Genomic DNA, 24,193 nt, shown 5'->3' with positions numbered 1-24,193 from the left:
AAGCACCTTTCTCTACATCAATTCATGGAGGTGATAAAGAAAAAGGGAGGAGAAAAATAGGTGCGATATCAAACAAATATCCATAATAATTCAATCTTGTAAGTATCTCAAAAGTATCACCCCTTGGCTTGTGTCTAAATCTACAACTTACAAGGTGGCACATAACAAATTTTGAGCACAATCAAATTGAGTGTGGAAATTTTAAAGCACAATCAAGTTGGGTTTGAAAAAGTCAAGTATAATTGAGTTTGCCTAAATGAATCAGGGGTAATTGAGTTGAGTAACTGAATTGTGCTCAGCGCTGGCCCTTTGCCAAAATGAGGGACATGTGGCCAAAAAGGCACAACTCAACTGGGATTGAAATGTTTGCAGAACAGAAAACTGTCTGAACAATATGAAGATGAAAATCTGATTATTTAAATTAGTCAATAATAGCCAATAAATTATCCTCTAGGCTCTATGCTCTTTATAATGAAACCACTATACCAATGGCTCTCAAACCTGGGTGAGCATCAGAATCACCTGGAGGACCTGTTAAAACAGATTTCTGGGCTCCAGGTGTCTGATCCAGTAGTGCGGAGACAGCCTGAGAATTTGCATTTCTGACAAGTTCCCAGATGATGCTAATGAAAACCACTGTTCTAACAATTTATTGTAGATAAGATATAAGTATTTTAAAAACACTTCCCAAAGTTGCCCTCTGCTCTCTCCCCAGGCCGGGACTCACCCTGGCCCATGCAGACTTCGGTGTGAGCTCACCCAACTGCCCCCTCCCCACAGTGCATGAGTTTGATGCGAGTGGAGGGAAGGATGTTGCACCTGGAGGGAAGGACGTATGGGAGAAGGAAATGAGCTGTCCGAGTGCACGAGCTGCGGCCAGAGGCTCTATGATGGCCAGTACCTCAGGGCCCTGAATGCAGTTTGGCACGCAGATTGCTTCAGGTGTTGTGAGTGCAGAGTCTCCCTCTTGCACCACCACCACAAGAAGTATGGCAAATCTTCGGCAAGAAAGACTCCTGGGCCTCCTACTGCATCTTGCCATGTATGCTCGGAGCACATCACGAAGGGCTGGTCATGGTGGCTGGGGAGCTGAAGTATCACCTGAATGCTTCATCTGCCTCATGTGAGGGACCGTCATCGTGACGGAGACACCAACACCCTGGCTGAGCACTCCTAGCTGTACTACAAGCATTGCTACAACCAGGCTGTGGTGACCCTTGTCACTGAGCAGACCCTGACTGACTTCCCCGGGCCCCACCTGCCCCACACCATCATCTTAGAGTCTATCCTAGCCTCCGCTCATGGCAAATGTAGCCCCCCCCGACTCCACTGACCCAGCTCACGGTCTGCAGGACTGCGGCACAAGAGCACTCCCACACCATCTGTGTCCAGGAGTGAGGGCTGGCCAGCCTAGGGCCAGCTGGTCTGGCTGGGCCACCCATGCCGTCCGCAGGTGGCAAGTGCTGGGAATGGGGGCCCTGAGAATGGGTGGGCACTCGGGTACAGTCACAGCTCAGTCATCCCTCTTAAAATCATTATAATGCTAGGTAAGCTATTAAAAACATTCTTTTTTAGCCTATGTATTATCCAATAACAGAAAGGAGTTATTGTGAGTGAAGGAGGGAGATCAGGGGTATCAGCAGAATCCTGAAGTTAGCTGTGCTTGGAGGGCCAATCCAAAGCGGATGAACTTATACATCAGTTTTCAGTTCCTTTCATGGCTGACCCTCTCAAAGCCCTGACCTGCCTGAGGGAGCCAGTCTTATAAAAGAACCCCTTCCAATAGAGACGAGACTCCAGAGGGCTCTCAGGATAAAGGTGAATTAGAAATAATCCACACCTTCCATCAACACCCTACTCTCCCACTGCCAAAGTTCCAAGACAGACTATCTAGTTTGAATCTAAATGGAAAAGGAAAAAAAAAATCTTCCCTGAGAGTTCATACAGTCAGATTTGCAACCCAAATTCACACCTCTGGGTGGTTCAAAAGACCTCAAGGCAAAACTGCAAAGTTTTAGTTTAAAATAGTTCCCAACTGGTAACCGTCCCATACCCTGACACAATGGAATGCAGATCCTTTCTGGAGGAAGCCATCTCTAGGCCTTGCTGAATTAACTCAGTTAACTGTTCCAAGGAAGATGAGCAACTCAGACAGAAATCACTGAACAGATAAGGAAGTATGGCACCATGAGGGAGAGCCAGCAGAAACAACAGGCAGCAGAATCAGACCTAAAAAACTTCATATAATAGGATTATCAGGAAAAATATGAACAAATTTTGCTAAGTGTGTTTCAATAAATAAGAGATGCTTGAAAATATGAGTAAAAAAAGCAAAGTAAAAAAGCTTACATTCAGAACAAGACTACTAGAGATGAAATATATAATAATTAAAAGGAAAGTCTCAATAATGAAACAGAAATGAAGACACAAGGAGGTCAGAGTTTGAGAAGATTTAACAACCTTTTCTTTAGAATTCCAAAAGAAGAAGGGAGAGAGAAGGAGGAGAGGCAAGATTTGAAGACATAATGTCTGAGAACGTCCCAGAACTGATAAAAGACACCAATCCACCCACTCAAACCCAGTAAATCCCAAATGGCAAAATAAAAAGAAGTACACCTTAGGACACATCTAGGGAAACTGTACTAGAAAGCAAAAGGAAAATACTTTAAAAGTAGCCATTAAAAAAAAAAAAAGATTATAGTTAAAGAAAGATTACCATCAAAGAAAGGACAATTCGATTGATGGCTGATTTCTCAATAGAAACAACAGAAGCCAGAAGTCAGTGAAATAATCTCTTTAGTGCACGGAGCAATACTTGCTGAAAATATCCCTCAAGAATGAGGATGAAATAAAGACATGTTAAAGTAGACAGAAACCAAATGTGATCATTCCTAAAAAAAAAAAAAAAAGATGTAGAAAAGGTGCGTACTGCAAGAAGGAATGAAGATGCCAGCCAAGACACACCATATATGGCTTTGAACAGCTCCCTTCTCTTTGGGCTTTGGGGCTTTTGTCTGAACAGTGAGGGTGTTGGACACTGTGAAGCATTCTAAGACTTCTCCTGAGTCTTCTTTCACACCTTGAGAAGTTGTTTTTCAGTGTCCCCATTTCTGGGTATAGGAGCTAAGTGCCTGATTCCATTCGATGTAGTCCATGTTTTCTGCAAACTTCCAAGTGCCAGGCCCCAGGGCTGAGAAGTAGCAAGAGATGAAGCTGGTACGAAGGGAAGGTTCTGGGGCTTGACTCTACTTCTCCACCCCCATCTGGAGCATCAGCCAGGCCTGGAGCCACATTCTTTATATAGTGAGCTGGCAGGTTGGTGAAAGAGATAAGGAAGCTCCCAGACCCAGCACCTTTGGAAACAGGGGCCCCCACTGGTCCCTGAAAACTAGGCAGCATTTTAGAAACAAAGGTGGCCAGTGATGAGTCTTCACTGTCTGCCTCACTGGATGGAGAAGCAGTCCTTCCAGCCAACATCTGGTTTCCTTTCCAACAACCTACAAAGAGCCACATCCTCCTTAGAAACAGTCAGAACTTGCCTTAAGGCTGATGACTGGGTACTTGTTTGTTTTAAGCTAGTTCTAGTTAAGTACTTTACTTTGCCTATAGCAGCATTTTAAGGAAATTTTAATTTATCTGTGCCCCACTCCCTGCTGCTTCAGCCAGAGCCTAAAGGGAGGGAGGATGAAGGCTTAAAGCTTAAGGCTGTTTCCATGAAAAACCTGTGTCAATAAAAGCATAGTCTTTGTTTTTTTAATAAATAAATAAATACTTCAAAAATATCTCTAATAATTTAATATATAACCATACTGCTTTTCTGTGCTTTTACAAGTAAACTGCACAAATACACTGTGCAATTGTCTTCATGATATCAATATAAATTACCTCTCATTTACATTCAATACTATCCTAATCCTTGTTGTCACATGCATCTTTAATTAGAGACTGCTATTACTCTGAAATATGAGGAAATCCCTACCCATGTTTTTGATTTGGTTTAAAACAACTGTAGCAGGATGGATGATGCATTTTTGGATGCAGATTAAATATAGATTAGGGGTAACAGTTCCTTTAGCAGTACTTTTTCCAGCGCTCTCTATCACCTGGTTTAGTAAACACGGAGCTTCATTCATTCAGTCTATAAATACTTACTGAGCATGTGCTATGCCAGGTACAGGATATAACAAGAGTTAACACTGACACGTACCATGTGATAACATCTGGACTCAACCTCACAAACAACCCTGCGAAGTAGGTGGTGGTATTGTCCTCATTTGAGGCATTGAGAGGTTTAATAAGATAGAGGAGGGACTCATATCCAGGCTACGAGACTCCCAAACCTGGGCTCTCAATTTCTATGTCTATAGGTCTTCAGGTCTAATGGAGAAATTTTAACAATGTGTGATTTTTTGTGTGTGATCCAGGGGAATGGTAAGGGGAGTACTGTAAATGGACAGATCATGTACTAGGGTTCCTCAATCGAGACCTGGGCACTCAGGGAAGCCTTGCCCAAAGAAGTGACTTGTCAGTAGATTTCCAAAAGAGCTGCCCAGGTGAAAGGGGTGGGGGTGGTGTCCTAAGCAGAGAGAAACCTCACTGCAAAGGTTTGGCAAAGAGATGGCATGGTAACATCTAAATAGGTGAAAGATGTTTGGAATGGCTAAAGGGTCTGAGAAAGAAAAAATGTTGATCTCTGGCCCAGAAGCCAGTCTAGGATCCACAAAAAGAATGAAATTCTAGGACAATGGTTATTTTCTCCTCCAAATCAGCCCATATATCTGTTAATGATAGCACTAGACATCCAAACTCGGAATTTGGAATGATCTTTCTCACTCTGTCACCCCCATATCCATCAGTTGCCAAAAACCAAAGGTTTCTGTTTCTGAATCTGACCCCATTTCCTAAGAGAGGGAAAACATAAGTCAGACACGTATTATCTCAATGACAATGACAATGATGGTCATGATGATTATGACAAAAAGAACAACAACATTTGTTGAAGCCTATTCTGTGGTGGCCTATTCTAAGCACTTTGCATGCATCTCATTTAGTCCTTGCATCTACTTTCTTAAATAGATACCAATCTGATCTCCATGTTAGGGAAGAGGAGATGGAGGCTCAAGGAGGTAACTTGATCAAGGCCACTCAGCCAATAAGTGGTAGAGCCAGGATTCCAAGCTCCTAATCATTACACTCTAAAGAATTATAATAAGCTCTTACCAGGTAACTCAGCATCTCTTTGTTCCTTCCAACTTTTCCATACAACACATCCTCATGTTAGCCCCTTGCTTAATAATCAGCATTCTGTCAAATTGAACTGCCCACTATCTCCTTGGCATATTTTGTATTTTTCCAATCTTTGAGTATCTGAAGATGCTATTTCCTCTCTTGTCTAGCACTGCATTTTGAAGTCCTACTCAATCAAGACTCTTCTGAAATGCTGTCTTGCTCTTGAAGGTTTTCCTGGTCCTCAACACACGTGGGATCCTCATAACACTTCATTTGCATAATATAATCTACTCTCACATTCTGTTCACTCTTCTTTTCTTTATGGGCTAGAAGCTTCTTGGGGACAGGAATGCATTTTATTCATCTCTGGAGTTCATGTTGCAGAGCCTTGGTTAGGTTTCAATATATATTATCTGACTGGAAATGCAGTAAAAAGGAAATGGAAATTATTGTGGAAAGAAGCAGAAATGGAGATTATTTCTTATTAAGTATTCCATTTTAAGTCACTAGAACTGTTACATGGAGAATCCATAAAATATAGTGAGATATTCTGAGTTTTGCATAATTATTTAAATTCCAAAACATAACTCTTGCAGCTTAGTTTAGATAGAAAAGCCAATTTGAATTTATCCTTCAATTTCTGCTACTTGTCCACAAATAACTGCTATATATACATTATTAAATATCTTGGTTAATTAACCATGGAATCATTTGTGTCCAACAGCCAAAGAGAATAAGATATGTCAGTTAAATGAGGTTCATTTAAGATTTCAAACCCAAATTCTTCCATGATTTATGATGTTAAATAATTTAACAATTGAAGGTGTGAAGTTTTCACTTAATGATAAGAAGACAGAGTAATCTGCAAAGGAATTGGAGTCACGTATCATTTACTAAGGTTGTCATAGGACTAGTAAATATGGTAGTGTACCTCAACAACTCTTAAGGAAGCCTCCACATATGTGTACCTACTTTTTTTTCTCAGCAAAGCAATATTTCTAAATGAAGGTCAAATCAGCATGATGAACAGGGCTAACTTTTGGATCTCAATCATGCCAGGCAGGAGCAACTTGCTTTCTTGAAATATAGTTAATCCCACTTGCAGAGGCCAGCATTTAATAGCAGCAAACTTGGCAGGTAGAAATTATAAATACATTTGAAATTTTCTCAGCTCATTTTACCCATCAGGGGTTGCTGTGATTTTTAAGATAATTTAAAGACAAGGCAGCAGGTTAGAAAATGAAATGTGAGGAGGTTAACAAAGAAATGGAAGAATATTTCTTTTTCTCCAATAAGTGAAAGAATATATATACACATACACATATGCAGATGCAATACCATGGGCAAAAAAACCTAGGACAAACAACACAATCTCCCCCCCTCTTTCTCTCCCTTTCTTAAGTGCTTACAAAATAAAGACATGAAATAAATAGGAAAGTTTTAACTTTTCAATATCTTTCCTAAATGAAATGATAGCTTTATCTGATGCTTTGTATTAGAAAGAAAATTCAGGTATCAGAGTTTGAAAAGATGTTGTAAGCCAAGTCTTTTACAGAATAGACCAAATAAACTCCTGATTTAGCAGCATAGTATTAATTTCAAGTGCAGATAAAGGTGAAGCAGTTTCACCTTCTGATTCTATTAGAAACACTAATCTCAAAGTAACTTCTGTAAAAACATTTCTTATGTGAACATATATTTAATAAACTCTCACCCTGTCAGGGATGTAGACATTAGAGGATCTCCGAAACTGGGATTCTGGAAAGATCACCTCAGAAGCACAGTTCTTTTCGATGAAGATGCTAGAAAAAGCTAACAAGTTATGGTGTTATTACATACATTCTTCTAAGCTGGTTTTCAATCCAGCCTGACAGAATGGAAGAAAGGTTGGCAAAATGTGCTACTAAACTCTTGATGCTAACCAAATGCTCAGGAAAAGGACACTAACCAGAAAATAAGAGCTCTGCACAGTTCTCTCATGGGATGGGTCAGGAGAAATGACCAGGAAATGGATGCTAAGCCCTCTGGAATGACATAAGGTCACATCTGAGAGGTGATCCTATGTTGGGACTTCCTGTTTAATCGCTGACCACATACTCCCTTGGCTGGATGTGGGAAGACTTTACAAGAAACTAATGATAACAAGGAAGTAAGGAAGACTGAACTGTCAGAAAACAGGCCATGTGGTGGTGTTACAAGAATATAGAATTCATGAAAAAGCAAGGCTCAACAAAGGGAGAAGGCAGTTTCTTAGAGCAGGAAAACAATACACACAGTTTGTTTTCCTTAAAGGAGATAGAACAAGACAAAAGTAGGAAGTGCTGTCCTTCCTTCATCCTGCCAGTTTTTCAGTGGAAAGTCAAGTGTGCGCATCAATCATGATAAGGGGGAAGAGACCAAAGTGATGAAACCTTCAATTTTTTGAAAGAAAAACACAAAAATGTATCACATGGCTTGTTGTTCTTCATTTTGCTCTTTCGAATAGCCCGGTGCATGCTATCACTTAGTTACTATGAAGCAATTCCTATCGACATACTGCAGTACATGCCAAACATAACTTCTCTTTATACAGCTCTTAAACCTTAACACTTAAGGAAAAAAGCATTTATTTGAGCTGTAAAAGAATACTGTTCCACATTTCTACCAAACAAAGATATCAATTCCATATTACTTAACAGTGTATAAGACTCAAAGGTCGTTGCTTTGCTGTGGTTACAAAGAACATTCCACATATCTGAATGGTGGAATGACGACATTTTTTGAAAGAGTTTAGATTATTTGCCAGAAAATTTTAAGAGAATTAATGCTAACCATATGCTTCAAAATTTTAGATAAAACTAAAAACAATGAGAGCAAATAATTTATTTGCACTCATAATCTCATACTTGCACAATTAATTTAATATTCTTCCTGGTGGGCTCAGTGCATGATGTCATTTCTAGGACAGAAATCAAATTTTACTAAATTCCATTAAATGAGAGTGATACACAATTATATCACCACCTTGACTTATGGATTTGGTTGGTTATAAAAATTGCATTTGTAATTCTGTATCTTGGATCTGGGAATACATTTTAAAATAATAATAACTACAAAACAATCAATAATTCAACATGGTAGTTAGTCTCAGGCTAGCCTGCAAAAATTTACTTATATCATAATGTAGCTATAGCATTTTGTTTACTGTACTAGAGAGCTAGTAATGTTCTAGAAGAAATATTTATAGCTAAGATATATTTAGAACTTACAATTGGCCAAAAATATACAAAGAGCTTTGCTTGTTTTATCTTTTAATCCTCACAACAGTCTTAGGATACAGATGAGAAAATGGAATGTCAGAGTGATTTTGTGACCTGCTCTGGATCACCATCTAGGGAGTGGTGATAACAGAAGTCGAACACAGGAATCTGGACTCCAGAGAAGATGCTAAGCATTAGGTGACCTAGGCCTCCAGTTTCAGCTCATTTGGGACTTTGGGCAAGTTACTCAACCCCATTGGACCTCTGGTTTCTCATCCTAAACGCTAAAGTTGGAGTGATCCTTATAGATCCTCTTCAAATAGAAAACTCTATTATTCTATTTTCTAATTCTCAGATACAATTGTTTTTGATGGAAAATACATTCAGAGTTTCAAACTAGGAGTAAGATCACCATTCCTTTCTGCCTTATAACCAGCAGGAAGGGGAGCACATCTAGAAAGAAAGAACCAGCTGTGGAACTGGGGATTCTAGAGGACATATGGGAGAAAGGAATAGGGAGCTATTAGATGGGGATCTAGAGGCTCCTGGGCGTTAAGTCCCTAGTCAGCTTTCTGTCATTAGGTTCTTTTTCGGGTTTAGAGACCAGCTGTTTTTTTCTCTTTCTATGTAGGGTTTTATTCCGTCCAGGATCATACATAGTTCAACAGAATACACATCAAAACTTCTTTGTTTGTTTTCCTATTCCCCCAAGCAAGCACAGAATCACAATGGGATTTTCTGAGAATTTTTATCTTTAGCAATCAAAGAGTCAGAAAAGAGCTTTCAGCTATATGTACACCTTGTACTCTTTTTTATTGTGTATTTTCATTTTGACCCTTTTTGAGAAAGAACATCAACTTTGGGTAAACAAAGGATTGAAGGAAGAATCCATCTGTATTTTAGACAGAAAAAAATCTAGATTCTAAATTTCTGTAGAATTTCTTTTTAAGAAGAATAGGGACTTCAGTGAGAAGATGAAAGAGAAGTTCAGGATTCTGCCTTGCAAAATGGCTAGGTTTGGAGGAGTCAAGTAGGGGAAAGGGAATGGGGGGGTGTAATCTTTATGGCTTGTACCCTCGTTCTTCTTCCCCTTCCTTATTTTACTGTAGACCTCCCTATGGCATACAATGTGACAAGGGGAAAAATGAATATAATGATGGAAAAAAGAAAGATCAAAGTTCCATGCCACAGAAACCTAGAGTGAAGGGAGTCCTTTGCCCAATAAAAAAAAAACATTAATATACAAGAAAGATGATCTGGTGTGGTCATATATTCAACCTTGAATATAAACACATGGGACAGAATAATAGGGTCAAATTTCAGAGAGACATCTTAGAGGTCAACCAGTCTCATCACCTTCCCAATGGGCAAATTGTTTTCTAGATCATCTTTGACAGATGGTAAGGCAATCTCTGCCTGAATGTTCTAAGTAACCCATTTCCTTCTTAGACAGCTCCAATGGTTGGAAAGTTCTCCAAACTCTATCACTTCTAACCATCTGCATTGGTCAATGAGGGGCAAGGAACGAATCATTTTTCACATCCCCCAAACCTCCAACTTTGTACACAGCAGATATTTAATAAATTTCGTTGAATTAATATATGTTAATGGAGATAAACCATCTGAAGAAACAGATTCAATTCAAATCCACACAATAACTTTTTACATAATTAAAAATTATCATGTTTCCTAGCTGAGATCCTTCATCCTCCCACCTAACTCTCAACGTTCTGATGAACTAACACTGGGAACCTATCATGTTGCCTGTACGTGCTTTTGTTATTTTTTACATAGATTCAGAGAAAAAAAAAGGAATAAGAATAAAGAAAAAAAAAGGAACAACTAAAAGTCCTTTTATCACATTTGTTCCTCTTTGTTATCATCCATAAAAGCCCTTCGATTCTTCAGTTTATTTTCTATAGCCTTCTTAAAAATATGGCATTTTAACATTAAAATAATGTACGTGTTTTAATTGTAAAAAAAAAAATAAAGAAAATGTAAATCTCTTAAAATCTTAACAGCCCAGGTGCATCTCCTTCCAGTTCTTTTCCAAAGATTAAAAATATTTAATTTGCTAATACTTTATATATAATTGTGGTCCCTACTTTTTTACTTAACATTATACCATAAACGTTTTCTGTTATTATTAATCCTGTACTGAGACCATTTTATGAACTTATATTTCATTGGAGAGCTATGCAGTGATTTCTTTAACCAATACTTCATGGTTGTACAATGCCTAATATATCACCACAATAAATAGGACCTGAGCAAAAAAAAATCAATGTACATGAGTTTTTTCCATATCTTTCATGATCACTTTAGGACAAATGACTAGAAGTGTAGTGACTAGGTCAAAGGGTATGCATTTTTAATAAGACTTTGGAAATTCTCTTCTTCAAGATGCATTTCCCAACCCTCAAGACTAGGTTAAATCCATCTGTTGTATGTTACTGTCGCACTCTGCAGCTTCCGCTCCTTAATCTTCATCACTATTTTGAATATTTGGTTAACTTTTAATTTCCTTTTAGACTGCAAATGCCATGAAAGTAGGGTCATAAACTGTTTCGCTGATTGTGCTTTGCACAGGGCTTAGCACAAAGCACACACTCAGGTACATTTTATTGAATTTGTTGACTGTTAAGTTGCTTCTTCGAAAGTGTGTTTCAACTTAGAGCGGCGTTTGCATACACCACTCACCGTATCACGGTCCTGCGATACCACAAATGGAGCAAACGCTTTGGTGCGATTCAATTTTGGTTACAAATTACATTTTAAAAGTGGTTTAGAACTCACGTCTAAGCTATAGGCAGTGATTGTGTAGCTCTTCATAGAAAACAGAGAGAGACGGGTATCTGAACATTACCAGTTCTCGGGGCAGAAAAGGGCCTTCTTGGCGGGCGATGACCAGCGAAGCCGTCTCCCCTTGCTTGGTGCGTCTCAGCATGGCCACAAGCTCCTCCTGCGCGCGTCCGGTGACGTCTCTGCTGTTTACCTAATGAATGCAATCGGACAAACAGCTGCAGTGGCAGCACTTGCCATCTCCGTCCACCTTAGATGTTTTTTCTAAAGTGAGCAGCCATTGGGCCCCCACAACCAGGGAAGAACTATAACACATGGCCCCAAACCAACCATGTTTAATATACTAATAATACATCGGCTGTAATTATTATGGTGCTGTACAGTCTCTGACAGTTGGTAATTAGTAGCAGCAGTTTGTTTTCTCATGTATTTATTTAGTTTTAAGGCATCACATTCCTCTGAGGGGAAAACCAAACAGATAAATATCAGAGAATGGTTCATCAAACAGGCAGGGAGAAGGTTTCAAATGTTTACCTGGAAACATTTTCTGCCTACAACAATGGGCAAAAGGTAAGCGGCCATCCCATGGCAGATTGCTCTGGAAATGTCAGTCTTTAGTTATAATTCTACACTCCGGTACATGGTTAGGAAATTACAGTCACCAGGTTACCACTGATTATTGGAGATCTGAATTTGGACCTGCATTGGTCATTCAGTACGTTTTCTCTTTTGATCTAGAACTACACAAAAGCTATCACAATGCTTCCATGACTCCAGATAATAAAATGGAGACAGACAGCTTTCAATGAAGATGATTTCTTGCAAGATTAATCGACAAAATATATCTAGCCATGAAGATGATACCATCAAACAAAAATAAATGGGGGGAGAAAAAAAAAAAAACAAATTGCCATGGTTATTCCAAGTCCATCCCTATGAAAAAAATCGTTTTAGTTGTTTCCATTGCTAGCCTTAGCCCTTAGTGAATAAATGACAAACACCTGGGTTTGATCCCAATTCCCCAGGGATCGTAAGAGGTAGAAGTAAGAAAGAAAAGATAGAGAAACATAGTCAGTATTATTTGGCCCTGTGTCAAAGGGACTGAGCAAGTTTATTAAGGACTGAGAAAGTTAGACACCTCATTATTGATTCTATAATTAATTAAAGTCCTTGTCTTTTCCACAAGTAATAGTTTTCAACATATGCAGCATTAAAAATATAATATATGTAGCATTTAAAATATAATAAAATATAACAATAATATTCAAAACCAATATTTTATTGAAGATATTAATTTCAATTTTACCTCCAAAATCCTGTCTCCTGATTGCAAGCGGCCATCTTTTATTGCTGCACCTTTCGGTAAAATGTTTTTCACAAAAATGGGACCAGGACCATGTACGGAAGAGTCTCTGGTAACCACAGTGAAACCAAGTCCTTCTGGACCTAAAGTATGAGATCAGAAAAATGCATGGATGTCTTCAGCAGGAATAATATTATCTTTAATCTTATAGTGAAATGTACCGAATTTAAACCAACATAGAATAAGTAAAATAGCTACATTTCAGGAGATTTTTAATATGCTTCAGTTGTTCTGGTTTCAAATAGAGATTATAGTTCCTGGAATGCCATGATGGTACCAAAGTGAATTCAGGTCCAAGTGCAAATATATAACATCTTCATTTATTAAAGTCCCAGAAGAAATGCCATGTGTTATCTACATACTAGCAAAATTGATTTCTTAGTAAACCATAACCTGACTTCATATTTTACTGGGAAGCAAACAGCTATCAGACTTGAGTTTGGTCAGTTACTCTGTCATCTACCCACTCTGTAAATTGCACCTCTTGTGCCTCTGTTCTTCACACTGCTACATCCCATTGCCCCATCGCTTGCTATGGCACCTCCTGCCCCACTCTCTGGCATCTTCAATGTCTCCCTTCCAGTCTGTCTTTTCACTCTATCTGTAAGTATGCTCAGGCTTCTTCACCTGAAAACATCTTAGAGCTTCTCCAAGCTTCTACCATCAATGACCTGCCCATGACCATATCCAGTAACTTCTCTTATCCTTGATCCTTCTCTAGCTTTTAAGTTCTCCCTCCCAGTCATTAAAGTCATGAAAGTCCTTGGCTTTCATGTTGCTATTTTCTGAATATCTTCCTACTTCTCTAATCATGTCACAGCTATCACTGTCTCTAAGTCTTACCCATTCTCTTCCCATATAAATATAAGACGTTTCCCCAAGGATCTGTCCTAGGCTATTTTGCCCTCTAGACCCTGCCTTGACCAGCTCCTGGCACAACTTTCATTTCCCTCTTTCTCTCTGGAAATGAGACCTAAATCTCCTACTTTGGTCCTTTTCTTTCTTTCTTTCTGTTTTTTTTTACAACATTAGAGGAAATTTATTAAATAAAAAATTGTTTTTTTTTTTAAATAAAAATATATACAAACTAAAAAGCACTAAGAAATTTCAATATCTGAGTAGCAGTCCAACATCCAGGGTCAACAAATGGTAGAAGGGTAGACTCCCACATTGGAGAGGGCATCTTCACAAGGGAAGGGGCCTAGAACTAGCAGCTTTTCAATTCCCTCTCTTCACCGAGGGTCATGAGAAGCACTTCACTCTGACACACTGCACATATTCTTAGCAGTATTTCAACCTTCACTATGTACTTCCTTCTCCACTCGACCATGGCCTTTTCAAATATTCTCATTTACTTATAATTCTAATTTCCAGTAATGACACCTGCAATGTGCAAGTTGCCCTGTCTGAAAACCTCAACAGTAACTGTAATTCTTCTCTTTCTTTTGCCTCCCACACTAGTAAACTATTAAAGCATGCATATTATATTTCCACATAGATAGATGTAATGTAGCTTTTGCCGATCCTTCTTTGTTTGGTCTCTTCTCCAGTACATCTCTTTGCTGTAGGATTAATCTTCCCAAAGTATATTTGTGATGGTATATTCGTTACATGGAATTCAAGGCTTGCTGATGAAATTTTTAAGGTCATATTCTGAGTCTGATTCATCTTACTATTTTCAAAACACCCAACCCAGTGTCATACATATCCAGATAATTTGTGCAAAAAAGACAATAGTTGTATTTAAATAAGAACCACACTCAAGTATTTGTCACCCTAACGAATATGATTGATTCACAGTAGAGTATCTTTGTGAGTGAATGAAATTTTGATCAGAGGATCTTTCCAGAACAGTCTCTATATCTTAATTAAAGATGCATGTTATTTGTTTATGATATATTAATACATCTTCCAAAACTATCTTGTGAAAATTAAATTCGCTATTAATTCAGACAAGAAACTATGAGATCTTAGTTTTAGCTATGTTTTTTTTGATTCTTGAAAAACACAGAATCAGAAGGCTGCAGTGGGAGAAGGGAATATCAGGCAGAGGTTACAAAATTAACAAAAGCACGGAAGTGCATGAATGCTTGTGTGTGTGAGCATGTGTGCATAATATTGCATAAATATATGTTCTGAAATTAAGTTGAATTAATAAGATTAGTAATCATCACATATTTGCTTCTTGAGAGGTAAACTTTTTTGCTGGTTTAAAACCATTGTTGAGAACTAGAGGCTAAATTTTAGTGCCTATTTAGTATTAAATTGTAACACAATATTGTGTTTCTACCAAGTTTGCAACGATTCTTTCCATTCTCTAACTTGCCTTTATTAATTCCTTATTTCAAATAATCTAAACTCTCCCAAAGAATAAAAAAAGAAAGTTCCCGATATTTAAGTTAACTAAGTATACACTTAAATCTATTCTTTGATGCAATTAAATGAAAGGAGAATTAACTAAATTAGCTGTAATGCATTTCTCTTAACCAATTTTACATGTTACAATAATAGAATGCTATTAGGCATAATTTAATAATTACCTTTCTTTAGGTCAATCTTAATTTTCTTTGAATTTTTCTTGGTGCCAAACCCCATGAGAGGGGAGAGTGATGGAGAGGATGGCTTTCTTCCCAGCCTTGGGACGCGGGGGCTCTTGCTTTGTTGCAGGGAAGTTGATGGATCTACCTCAGGACTACTTGTTCCCGTCGGATTTACTGTCTTTATTCCTGATTTTCCATGAACAGGAGGTGCCACCTTTGTTCTCGAAACACCATCCTTGCTACCAAAAATATCAAGAGATCCAATGACCGATTTTTCATATTCGTCACGGTTTTGGGGTGGAAGCACATGGAGGAGCACGTCTGGGGACTTCATTGCCTGGCGGAAGACATCTTGAGCCCTTGAAAGAGAGTTAGTGAATGCATAAGGACAGAGCGCTGTAACATGCCACCTTCTTACATGCACAAACATCAGGTAAGGGGGAGTAGTAGGAGCACAGAAAACACTTCTAATATGACAATAGGAATGCCAATATGATTTTGCCAACAAAATACTAGTTACCACTTATAACCTCTTCACTACCTGTACCTACACTGGGCTAGGCATACCTTATTAACACGCATTATTATGTCATTTACTCTTGACAACCATGTGTTGTAGGTATAATTAGCTCTTATTTCTCAAATGAGGAAATTGAGCCTCAGAGAGGCTAACTGCCTTGCCCAATGATCCACAGCGTTGAAGTCTTTCCTTATTTGGAAATCTACCTAGATGTGATTACAGAAATAAATACAAAAGTAAGCTTTACTTTTACATGGGAAAAATAATTTCATATTACTTATCAGATTATCAATTAGGTGTCTTTTTAAGACTTCGCTCTAAAGTCAGGTCGCTCTAATGTGGAGCAGAGCTCCAGAAGTTCTTTTTTTTTTTTTTGCATGGGTAGGCACCTGGAATCGAACCTGGGTCTCTGGCATGGCAGGGGAGAACACTGCCTGCTGAGCCACGGAGGCCTGCCCCAGAAACTCAATTTTAACACAGATGTTTCCTCATAAGACATTTTGGCAGGCGCTTTGGTTGTGCTGAAATGTCACAGTGGATAGTCAAACCACAATGCACCCTCCCTGTTATTCTCTCATAAAGTACCTTGTTTTTTCCTTAAGGGGACTTATAATTGGCTGAGGTTTTACTTTTCTATCCTAGTACTTTATTTGTCTGTTTGCTTTGTAAAGAACTTATTTATAAATCTGTATGTTTTTACCTATCACATATGTCAAAAACATCTATGTAATATGTGTTTTATATATTTATTATATATAATGCTATATATAATATAATAAAATATTTTACATAGATTCCCTACTACTTTTTCTCTTCTTTTCTATGCTTCTATGTACACTGTTGCTTGGTAAAAACTTTCTCAGCCTTTCTTGCCAATTGAGATGTAAATGAAGGAGTTGAATAGAGAGTAAAGGAAAGAGAGTGGCTCAGCTGGGGAAAGAAACCTCTTCTTCCTCTTTCCTATTTATTGGGAGTCAGAAGTGATCGAGGTAACTCCAGCAGCCATCTTGTGATGATGAAACAACTTAAAAATAGTAGCCCCATTGTAAGAATGAGCAAACAGAAAGATGGAAGATGTCTAATAACTTGATGACTGTGGAGCTGCTATACTAACACACAGGGCTGTCCATCTCCATACTTATTTGGCTTCAAATAAAATAAGCCTTAGGGTGCATGGATGGTTCAGTGGTATGTGGGAGACCCAGGTTCAATTACTGGACCAGACATCCCCTAAAAATAAATAAATAAATATAAATAAATAAGTAAATCTTAATCTTATTTAAGCTGCTGTTATTTCATATCTCTGTTGTTAACTGCCACACCTAATAAGAACTAATCATAATTTCAACTGGTATCTGAGCAGCCCTAACTAAAGCACTTAGCTGCCCATATTGCTAAGGAAGGGAGGAGATTCCACACAGGCAGCCCCAATCGTCTAGTCAGCTCCCCTACATTATTTTTGCTTGACTAGGAATCTGCTTCTTCTCTATACTAACCATGCATATTTGCAGAAGTCACTGAATTTGTTCCTACCTCTATAAATGAGGGATAATATTGTCTGCCCTGTACACCTATCAAATCCTTGTAAAAAAAATAAGGCACAGGGCTATTAAAAAAACTGATATCGTTATTAATTATGATTTTGCCTATTATTCACTGTTTTAAGAAGGAGAAAAAGTTTTATTTCTACACTTTAGCAGCCAAGACTCACTGCTCCTCCACAACAACCACTCACCTCACCCCACTGCACACAACAGAAAAAACTCACTAATGCTCAGAGAGAAGACACACTATAAGCTGTTCAGGTCAGAAACAACAGAGTCAGGCAATCATTATCAAGGAGTATTTGTGCTTACATCCTTGTTCAAATCCCACTGCAATGCCAACATTACAGTTTAAAAACATGCATCAGATTACTATACACTCTATTTCTTAGGTCCAGGAACCTATTCCCATGACATTTTCACAAGCAAAGAGAGAGATGATTTCTTGAGAAGGGATTTAATTTAGATTTTTTCTTTTTTTGCATTAGTTTCTATTACTCAGTGGCTCCTCAAAGACTTCTCTCAGAGTTTTTTTTTTTTTTTTTTAAGTTTAAGGAAGACTTCTGACAAAAGTTAAGTTAATTAATAAGCTGAACTAACAGTCTGTGAAAAGAGTCATTAAATACCAGTCCAACTGACCCAGATCCCAAGAAAAACAAACTTATCAATAATGCCCCAGCATGACAAGCAGGCAGGAAGTCTTGCTGTATTCTGCAGTTTAAAATACTCAGGGATGGCAGAGACATGTGCAGGCCACCTTTGAGTGTGCTAAAACATAATATGCATTTGAAAATGGATGTCTTGGGATCAGGCATAGGGAGCTGACCAGAAATTCTACCGGGAAATTTTATCATCGTGAGTTCAGTAATGATTATAAGCATTGTAGGGACCAATAAAGTAAATAAAACAATGGGAAAAAATGCTTACTGAGCAAAGGTTTTGTCTACGAGATCCACACTGTTGATTTTTACAATACATTCATTTTCATGAAACAGTCCCTCCCTCTTGGACCTGCTGTTTTCTTCAATGCCACGGATGAAGAGTCCTAGAATTCTAAATGCAAAATTCATGTTGAAATAGAATTACTGGATAATAATATGCTAATTATTTCTTCGCTTCCAACAATTCAGAAATAAGAGTTGATTTCTATCTACAAAAGAAATTATGCTTGATATTCAGGTAATAGTTTATCATTTGAGACCTTAGTTAAAAAAAAAAAACAGCTAAAAGAGAAAAAATTCCTTCAAGGCATATATACATAAATACCAAATAGAGACCATTAAACCACAACTCCATTATTAATGCTTCCAGCAACTTAGGAAAGGCTAGTATAGCTCATAGGAAATGAGGACACAAAGTACTTTTGGTTTGGAGGAGAGTGTCAGAGTGGATTATAATACTGTGTATTATATGTTTGAGTTAGTTCTAAAGTGGTGATTTAGTGTTTAGAATTGGGAAGGATTAGGTAGCCATGGTAATTTTTCGCAATCTAACTACATATTCTAATAATTAGAATGTTAAGAAATAGAAGATTTAAGCAAAGGTTTCATTACTCATTTTAGAAGGAAGTTCAGTTCCATCTGTTAGCATCACTGAATAAAATCAGCATTCGTTTTTCCTACATGCTCAGGATGGAGGAACATGAGAAAAGAACCAGGACGAGACCACTGGTCAGTGCAGAGTCAGAGTACAGTAAATGTTCAAATACCAGAGATATCAATAGGGTCTAGAATTTTCACAGAAGGATTCGGGGAGAATGTGAGGCTGTAAACTGCATCTGAATAATGAGTAGGATCTGGATAAGAGAAGAGAGAGGATATGCATGGAGTTTGTTGAAACTGGATTTGTGCAAGGAGGAGTTGGTGAGTTAACATAGGATGGGAGGCCGTGAACACCAGCAGATGAACTTAATGTGATGAAGGTGGAATAGACCACCCACCACTCACTGATTCTGAGCAGGGCAACGATGTGATGAAGGCAGGGATTTGGGAAGTGTTGTATGAAATTTCAACCAGGAAGAGACAAAGAGAAGATATCCAGGGGCAGCTGGTGTTCTGTGACTGTGGTTTGGAGTCAGGCGGGGAGGGATGTTGGAAAAGAAGGAAAAGGGAAAGAAAACTATGGTAATGAGAATACAGAATTAAATTACATACATGCAACTATTATATATCATTGATATTTAAAGCAAAATCTAAAAGAAATGGCACTTGTGTATATTTTCTCTGCTTCTCATTTGAGGCATTTCCCTTCTCTTTGCATATGACAGGGTCTTAGATATGAACCAGAATACGAGAGATAGGTGTGTCCTCCAAGGGGAATCAGCTCCCTTATCACCTTATTTTTGCTACTTCTCATTCTCTTTTGTAAAGGAAACTTGCATCCTATTCCATGGTCCCTTAGCATTAAATCTCAAATCTAAATAAAATATGAGCACATGTTATGCATGAATAACAGGGTCAGCCATGGAAAAAGGGCAGTCTATAATGAAAGCATAGGAGGAAAAACAATCCTCCTGTATGGAAGAGTCCCAAAGTTGAGGCTCTATCCCAGGACCTCAGGTCTTAATGAGCTCATCCCACCTCAAGACGTCCATGAGTGAGCTGTGAGCAGTGGTAATTAGAAGGTCTCTATTTGAGGATTGTTAGATGAATACAGTAAGCTGATGTAGGAGAGGGAACAACAAATAATCATGCCACCATTGCAGGGAAGGTTCAGTTCATAGGCACAAGTGTGAGATGAGGGGTTAGGCTTGATTTCCACTTAGTTTAAGTAGGCTGTTATGTTAATCAAACTTTCTATACAGAAGGAAAAAAGGGGTCAGTCTAAAATTTGATAGTGGATTTGGAATTCACATGGATATTTCCAAGATACTAATCCAATCATAATTTTATACCATGATATTAAATCTCAACTACTTGATATGTAAAATGTACACTAAATAGAAAAATGGAATTTTCCTCCTAAATTAAATAACCCTCTAATAGTTCACATTTTGGATTTTTGTACGGTGGATTCATAATAACATTATCCATTAGGACACTCACATATGGTTATAAACTAGTTTATGTAAGCGATATTTTTTTAACAAGCATTCAAGTCTTCCTTTAATTTAATTCAGTTCATCATCAGTCATGTAATGTTACTCCCTAGGATTTAATTTCACATTTTGGGAGATGAATTAATTCTTTCAGGCCACTGGATTGCAATTTAGCCGGTATATTACAGCTGGAGTTTGCTATGTGAACCTCCCTGATCTAAATAACCTAACTCTCCATGAAAAATTTATTGACAAAACAAGCCCAACTGTAAAACCCATGTGTCAGAAGTAATTTGGGAAAGATGTAAAACTGACTGATTTTATTAGTTTGGTCCACAACAACAAACTTCCCCTACCCTCTCTTTTTGACGGAAGGGATGCATTATTCCCTCCAGTTTGAATTCATTCAGACCAGTATAAGAAGGGTTAGGAAAAAAAAAAATCTCTCATTATCCTCTTTGCCCTAAACTGGTGGGCTGTGGTGACTGTTTCATTTGAGATCCAGACTTGCAGGATTTAAAGATTAATGCTGTCGAGGAGTTATAGGCCGAGACTAACTAGTTAATTTGCATTAATGAATAGTGGTAAAGGATGCCGAAATCTCCAGCCCTTCAGAATAAGAGGGGCAACAATAGCTTCTTGTTCTACTAATAATCATTTAGATCAATGTCCTCTTCCATTCCTCCCACTGCATCACTTGGCCTTGGCCTAAGAGCTTAGCATTTTTGTCTAAACATCTCCTTCCACATGATGTGTCACTCATCCTTTCTTCTCTCTTATGTTTAACTGCCCTTCCTAGGAAACTGAGGTGTATTATGGTACCTTTATTTATTGAAAAAAACTTTTAATTTCACACTTTTAAATTTAAAGAGCACACTGATTATTTTTTAATGGATGATATTAAGTTGCTTTTTCCTTGTAGGCTCAGATTTTATATATTTGTTTTGCTTTGCTTTTGCAGTGAAAGCCAATGGGCCACAATCTAAGCAGCATTTAGGGCCCCTATACTATGGCATCTAATAAATTCATTGAATCTTATCTAGTCCAGCAGCCACTGCATTTTATTTAGGATGCCCAAACTTAGATAAGGTTTCTTATTCAACAACAGGTGAAACAGTAGTTTTCTAAAAGAAAAAGAAAAAGATTGTGGAGGCAAGGCCAATTACAGAAGTCTTAATAAAGAATTAAATGTTAAATGTAAATTCTAATTTAAAATAATGACACAAACCAATAAATGGAAGGAAATTAAGAACTAAGTATTTCACTATGAACTTAACTAACCCCCTGTGCTCACACAGTGAAACCAGATGGCATGTGAAGTCAGACACTTGTCTGACATGCCTCTGTACCATGTTTGCATCTAGACACATGGGTTGAGTTAAGTGTGCTGTTTCAGCCTGTACTCATTACTTCTTAACTTTTATTGGCTCATGTCTCCACATCCATATGATTTTTAATGTTTTTAATTAAATTTCCTTTCTATAATACCAGTGGAGAGGAAAAAAAAAAAAAAGCAGTATTTCTTCACCAACTTACTGACCATGAACTTATAAAACTTAATTTCTGATTCGGGAGTTTTACTTTAGTCAAAATAATAAAACTTTTGATAATTTACATGTTCATACACTATATACTTTACAAGCAGCTTTCACATTTTTAATGCCGTTTAATCCCTACAACCTCAATGTGAAACAGGTATTCAAATATCCATCTATTATGGCAAATTATTACAGGACTTGTGTAAGGTTATAAAAAAGAGAGCACTGGAATTCAAATCAAATTGTTCTGAATTCAAGTCCAATGTTCTTTCTATTACGTACAAGGCTTATGTTAAAAATCAGAACCAGGAAGGAGAAGGGAAGAAATCAATAAATCCTACTGTATTTCCCTCATCTGAAGAGAGAGAGAGAGAGAGAGAGAGAGAGATTTCTGCTATATAGGGTCAACTTGTTTTCCAAAGTATTGAAAATGAAGTATGGTGTCTGTCACGTTGTATATTTTCTCATGTTTTGGAAATTGGGAAGATCTTGTGTTCTATTCCAGCTTCATTAAACTAAAGGGCCTGGTAATTTAACTTCTCTGGCATTTTGCAAAGCTCCATCAATACACTTCTGCCAAAAGTCATTAGAATTTCTCAAGACAACTGGGTAAATACTCACCCTGTCTATCAAAAACAACCTCAGCTTGTCCTGAACCATAACCCATAACATTTATAAACACACTTATTAACACATGCAGGAAATGAGACAATGAGACACTAGCTTTTCGGTTCATTTCTTTTTAGGGAACATTCATTCCAAGCAAGAGCTTGGCATCAGATGTTATTTGCTGTTTTTTTTAATAAAAAAAAAGAAAGGTGATGACTTTGCAATTACAGGTAGCAGATGGCTACCTGCAGAACATGATGCCAACCAAAATATCATGGCTAAATGTGGTCTTCCCATTCTATGGCAGCCTGAATTGAACAAACATTAATAATTAGTAAAATTAGTATTATATAATCTTTGGGAAAATTTTTATACTAGAAAGAGCAATGGATTTAGGGTAAGTCAGGAGATACAGATTTTTATGTGAACTTAGGTAAATTGTTTGATTTTTATGTTCTTTTGTCCTAACTTATTATACTTTTACAATAATACATTTAATTTAAGAAAACACATTTAGCAAATTATTTAAAATCATATAATGGGGGTGGGAAACAGATTTTAAGTTTCTAATAACCTTTGTCAATATCAGCCTAGTGCTAAGGTCAGTCATTGTACTGAAAAGTGATATAATATCAAATACTAGTTGTTTAAGCTTATTACAATAGTACTAATATTAGCCTTTAGGCACACACTCTAATAATATCTATCAGGAAAACTAGTTTTATATCCAGGTATATAAAAGTGAATTTTAAGAAGCACTGACACATCTAAATTACCATTTACCAGTGTGGATTTAGCAATATAATGCCTTTAAATTTTTCAATGGATGTGATAAATTATTATTATTATTATTTTGTATGCTGTATGGCAGGGTCACATTTCATTACTTTTTCATGTGAGTATCCCGTTATTGCAGTATCATTTGTTGAATCTGTTGTTTGTTTGTTGGTTGTTTGTTTTGGGAAGTACATGGACCAGGAATCGAACCTGGGTCTCCTGCATGGCAGGTAAGATTCAACTACTGAACTACCTTGCACCCCTCTCCCCAATAAATATTTTTAACTAATTTTTTTTATTTTAGAAAAAAGTGGCATGGTCACATTTTGCCATCATACCTAAAATCATCCAAACATATACAGCTTGATAAAGCTATTTGCAAACGAGAATAGTTATAATTCTTAGTTTCCTATATTCATGAGACTCAGAATATAACATTTCACAATTACTTTCATTTTCTAAATGTAACAGATTATGTGCCAATATAAGAGATAATCACACAGGAAGTATCAATTTGGAATTACTATATTCACTTATTGACATATATTTTGAAATATTAAAAATTCATTTGCAAATTTCACCTAACAGTATGTTCGTGTCGTATTTTTGCCAAGGATTCTGATGACTATGTGACACTAATGAGAATACTTTAAGAAAGTACTTCATAATTAACTGTGAAATCAGGAACTGTGATTGATTTTTTTTCTTTTTTATTGCATACCAGATAAAAATTAATTTGGTTCTACTACCTAAGTAGCCAACAGAAGTATATTTTGAAGTGTCCATCTGAAAAATAGAGATATATACTTAATCCTCTTCTGAAAAATGTTTGGGAAAATGAGCTCAAATCAGGTTTTTTCATTAGCATGAGCTTCTGAAATAAGGAAAACATCTTACCTTCCACTCAGAGAGGAAAAGAAGGGCACAACATGTATTCCTAAAGGGCCTCCTTCCCCAGAAATCTCCACTGTTCTTGTCACATCACTGGGGCAGAA

General features: G+C 37.4%; 1 protein-coding gene across 19 annotated transcripts in view; it reads right to left on the bottom strand.

The window, feature by feature from the left end:
• Positions 1-24,193, bottom strand: part of PARD3B (par-3 family cell polarity regulator beta) — a 1,143,268-nt gene that overhangs the window by 480,001 nt on the left and 639,074 nt on the right. For 16 of the 19 annotated variants that reach the window (XM_077154793.1, XM_077154795.1, XM_077154798.1 and 13 more), the window contains 5 exons: positions 24,096-24,182; positions 18,165-18,290; positions 15,174-15,532; positions 12,577-12,716; positions 11,335-11,463 (listed from right to left, as the gene is read on the bottom strand). In XM_077154793.1, the coding sequence (XP_077010908.1) occupies positions 11,335-11,463; positions 12,577-12,716; positions 15,174-15,532; positions 18,165-18,290; positions 24,096-24,182 (841 nt within the window). Of the gene's footprint in view, positions 1-11,334; positions 11,464-12,576; positions 12,717-15,173; positions 15,533-16,082; positions 16,417-18,164; positions 18,291-24,095; positions 24,183-24,193 lie in introns of those variants that run through there. The other 3 variants (XM_077154796.1, XM_077154813.1, XM_077154814.1) reach the window with 3 other exon arrangements.

The sequence above is a fragment of the Tamandua tetradactyla genome, chromosome 3 (assembly GCF_023851605.1).
Source record: "Tamandua tetradactyla isolate mTamTet1 chromosome 3, mTamTet1.pri, whole genome shotgun sequence".
Lineage (NCBI taxonomy): Eukaryota > Metazoa > Chordata > Mammalia > Pilosa > Myrmecophagidae > Tamandua > Tamandua tetradactyla.
Note: the sequence above shows the minus strand (reverse complement) of the source record. Positions and strands in the feature narration are given on the sequence as shown.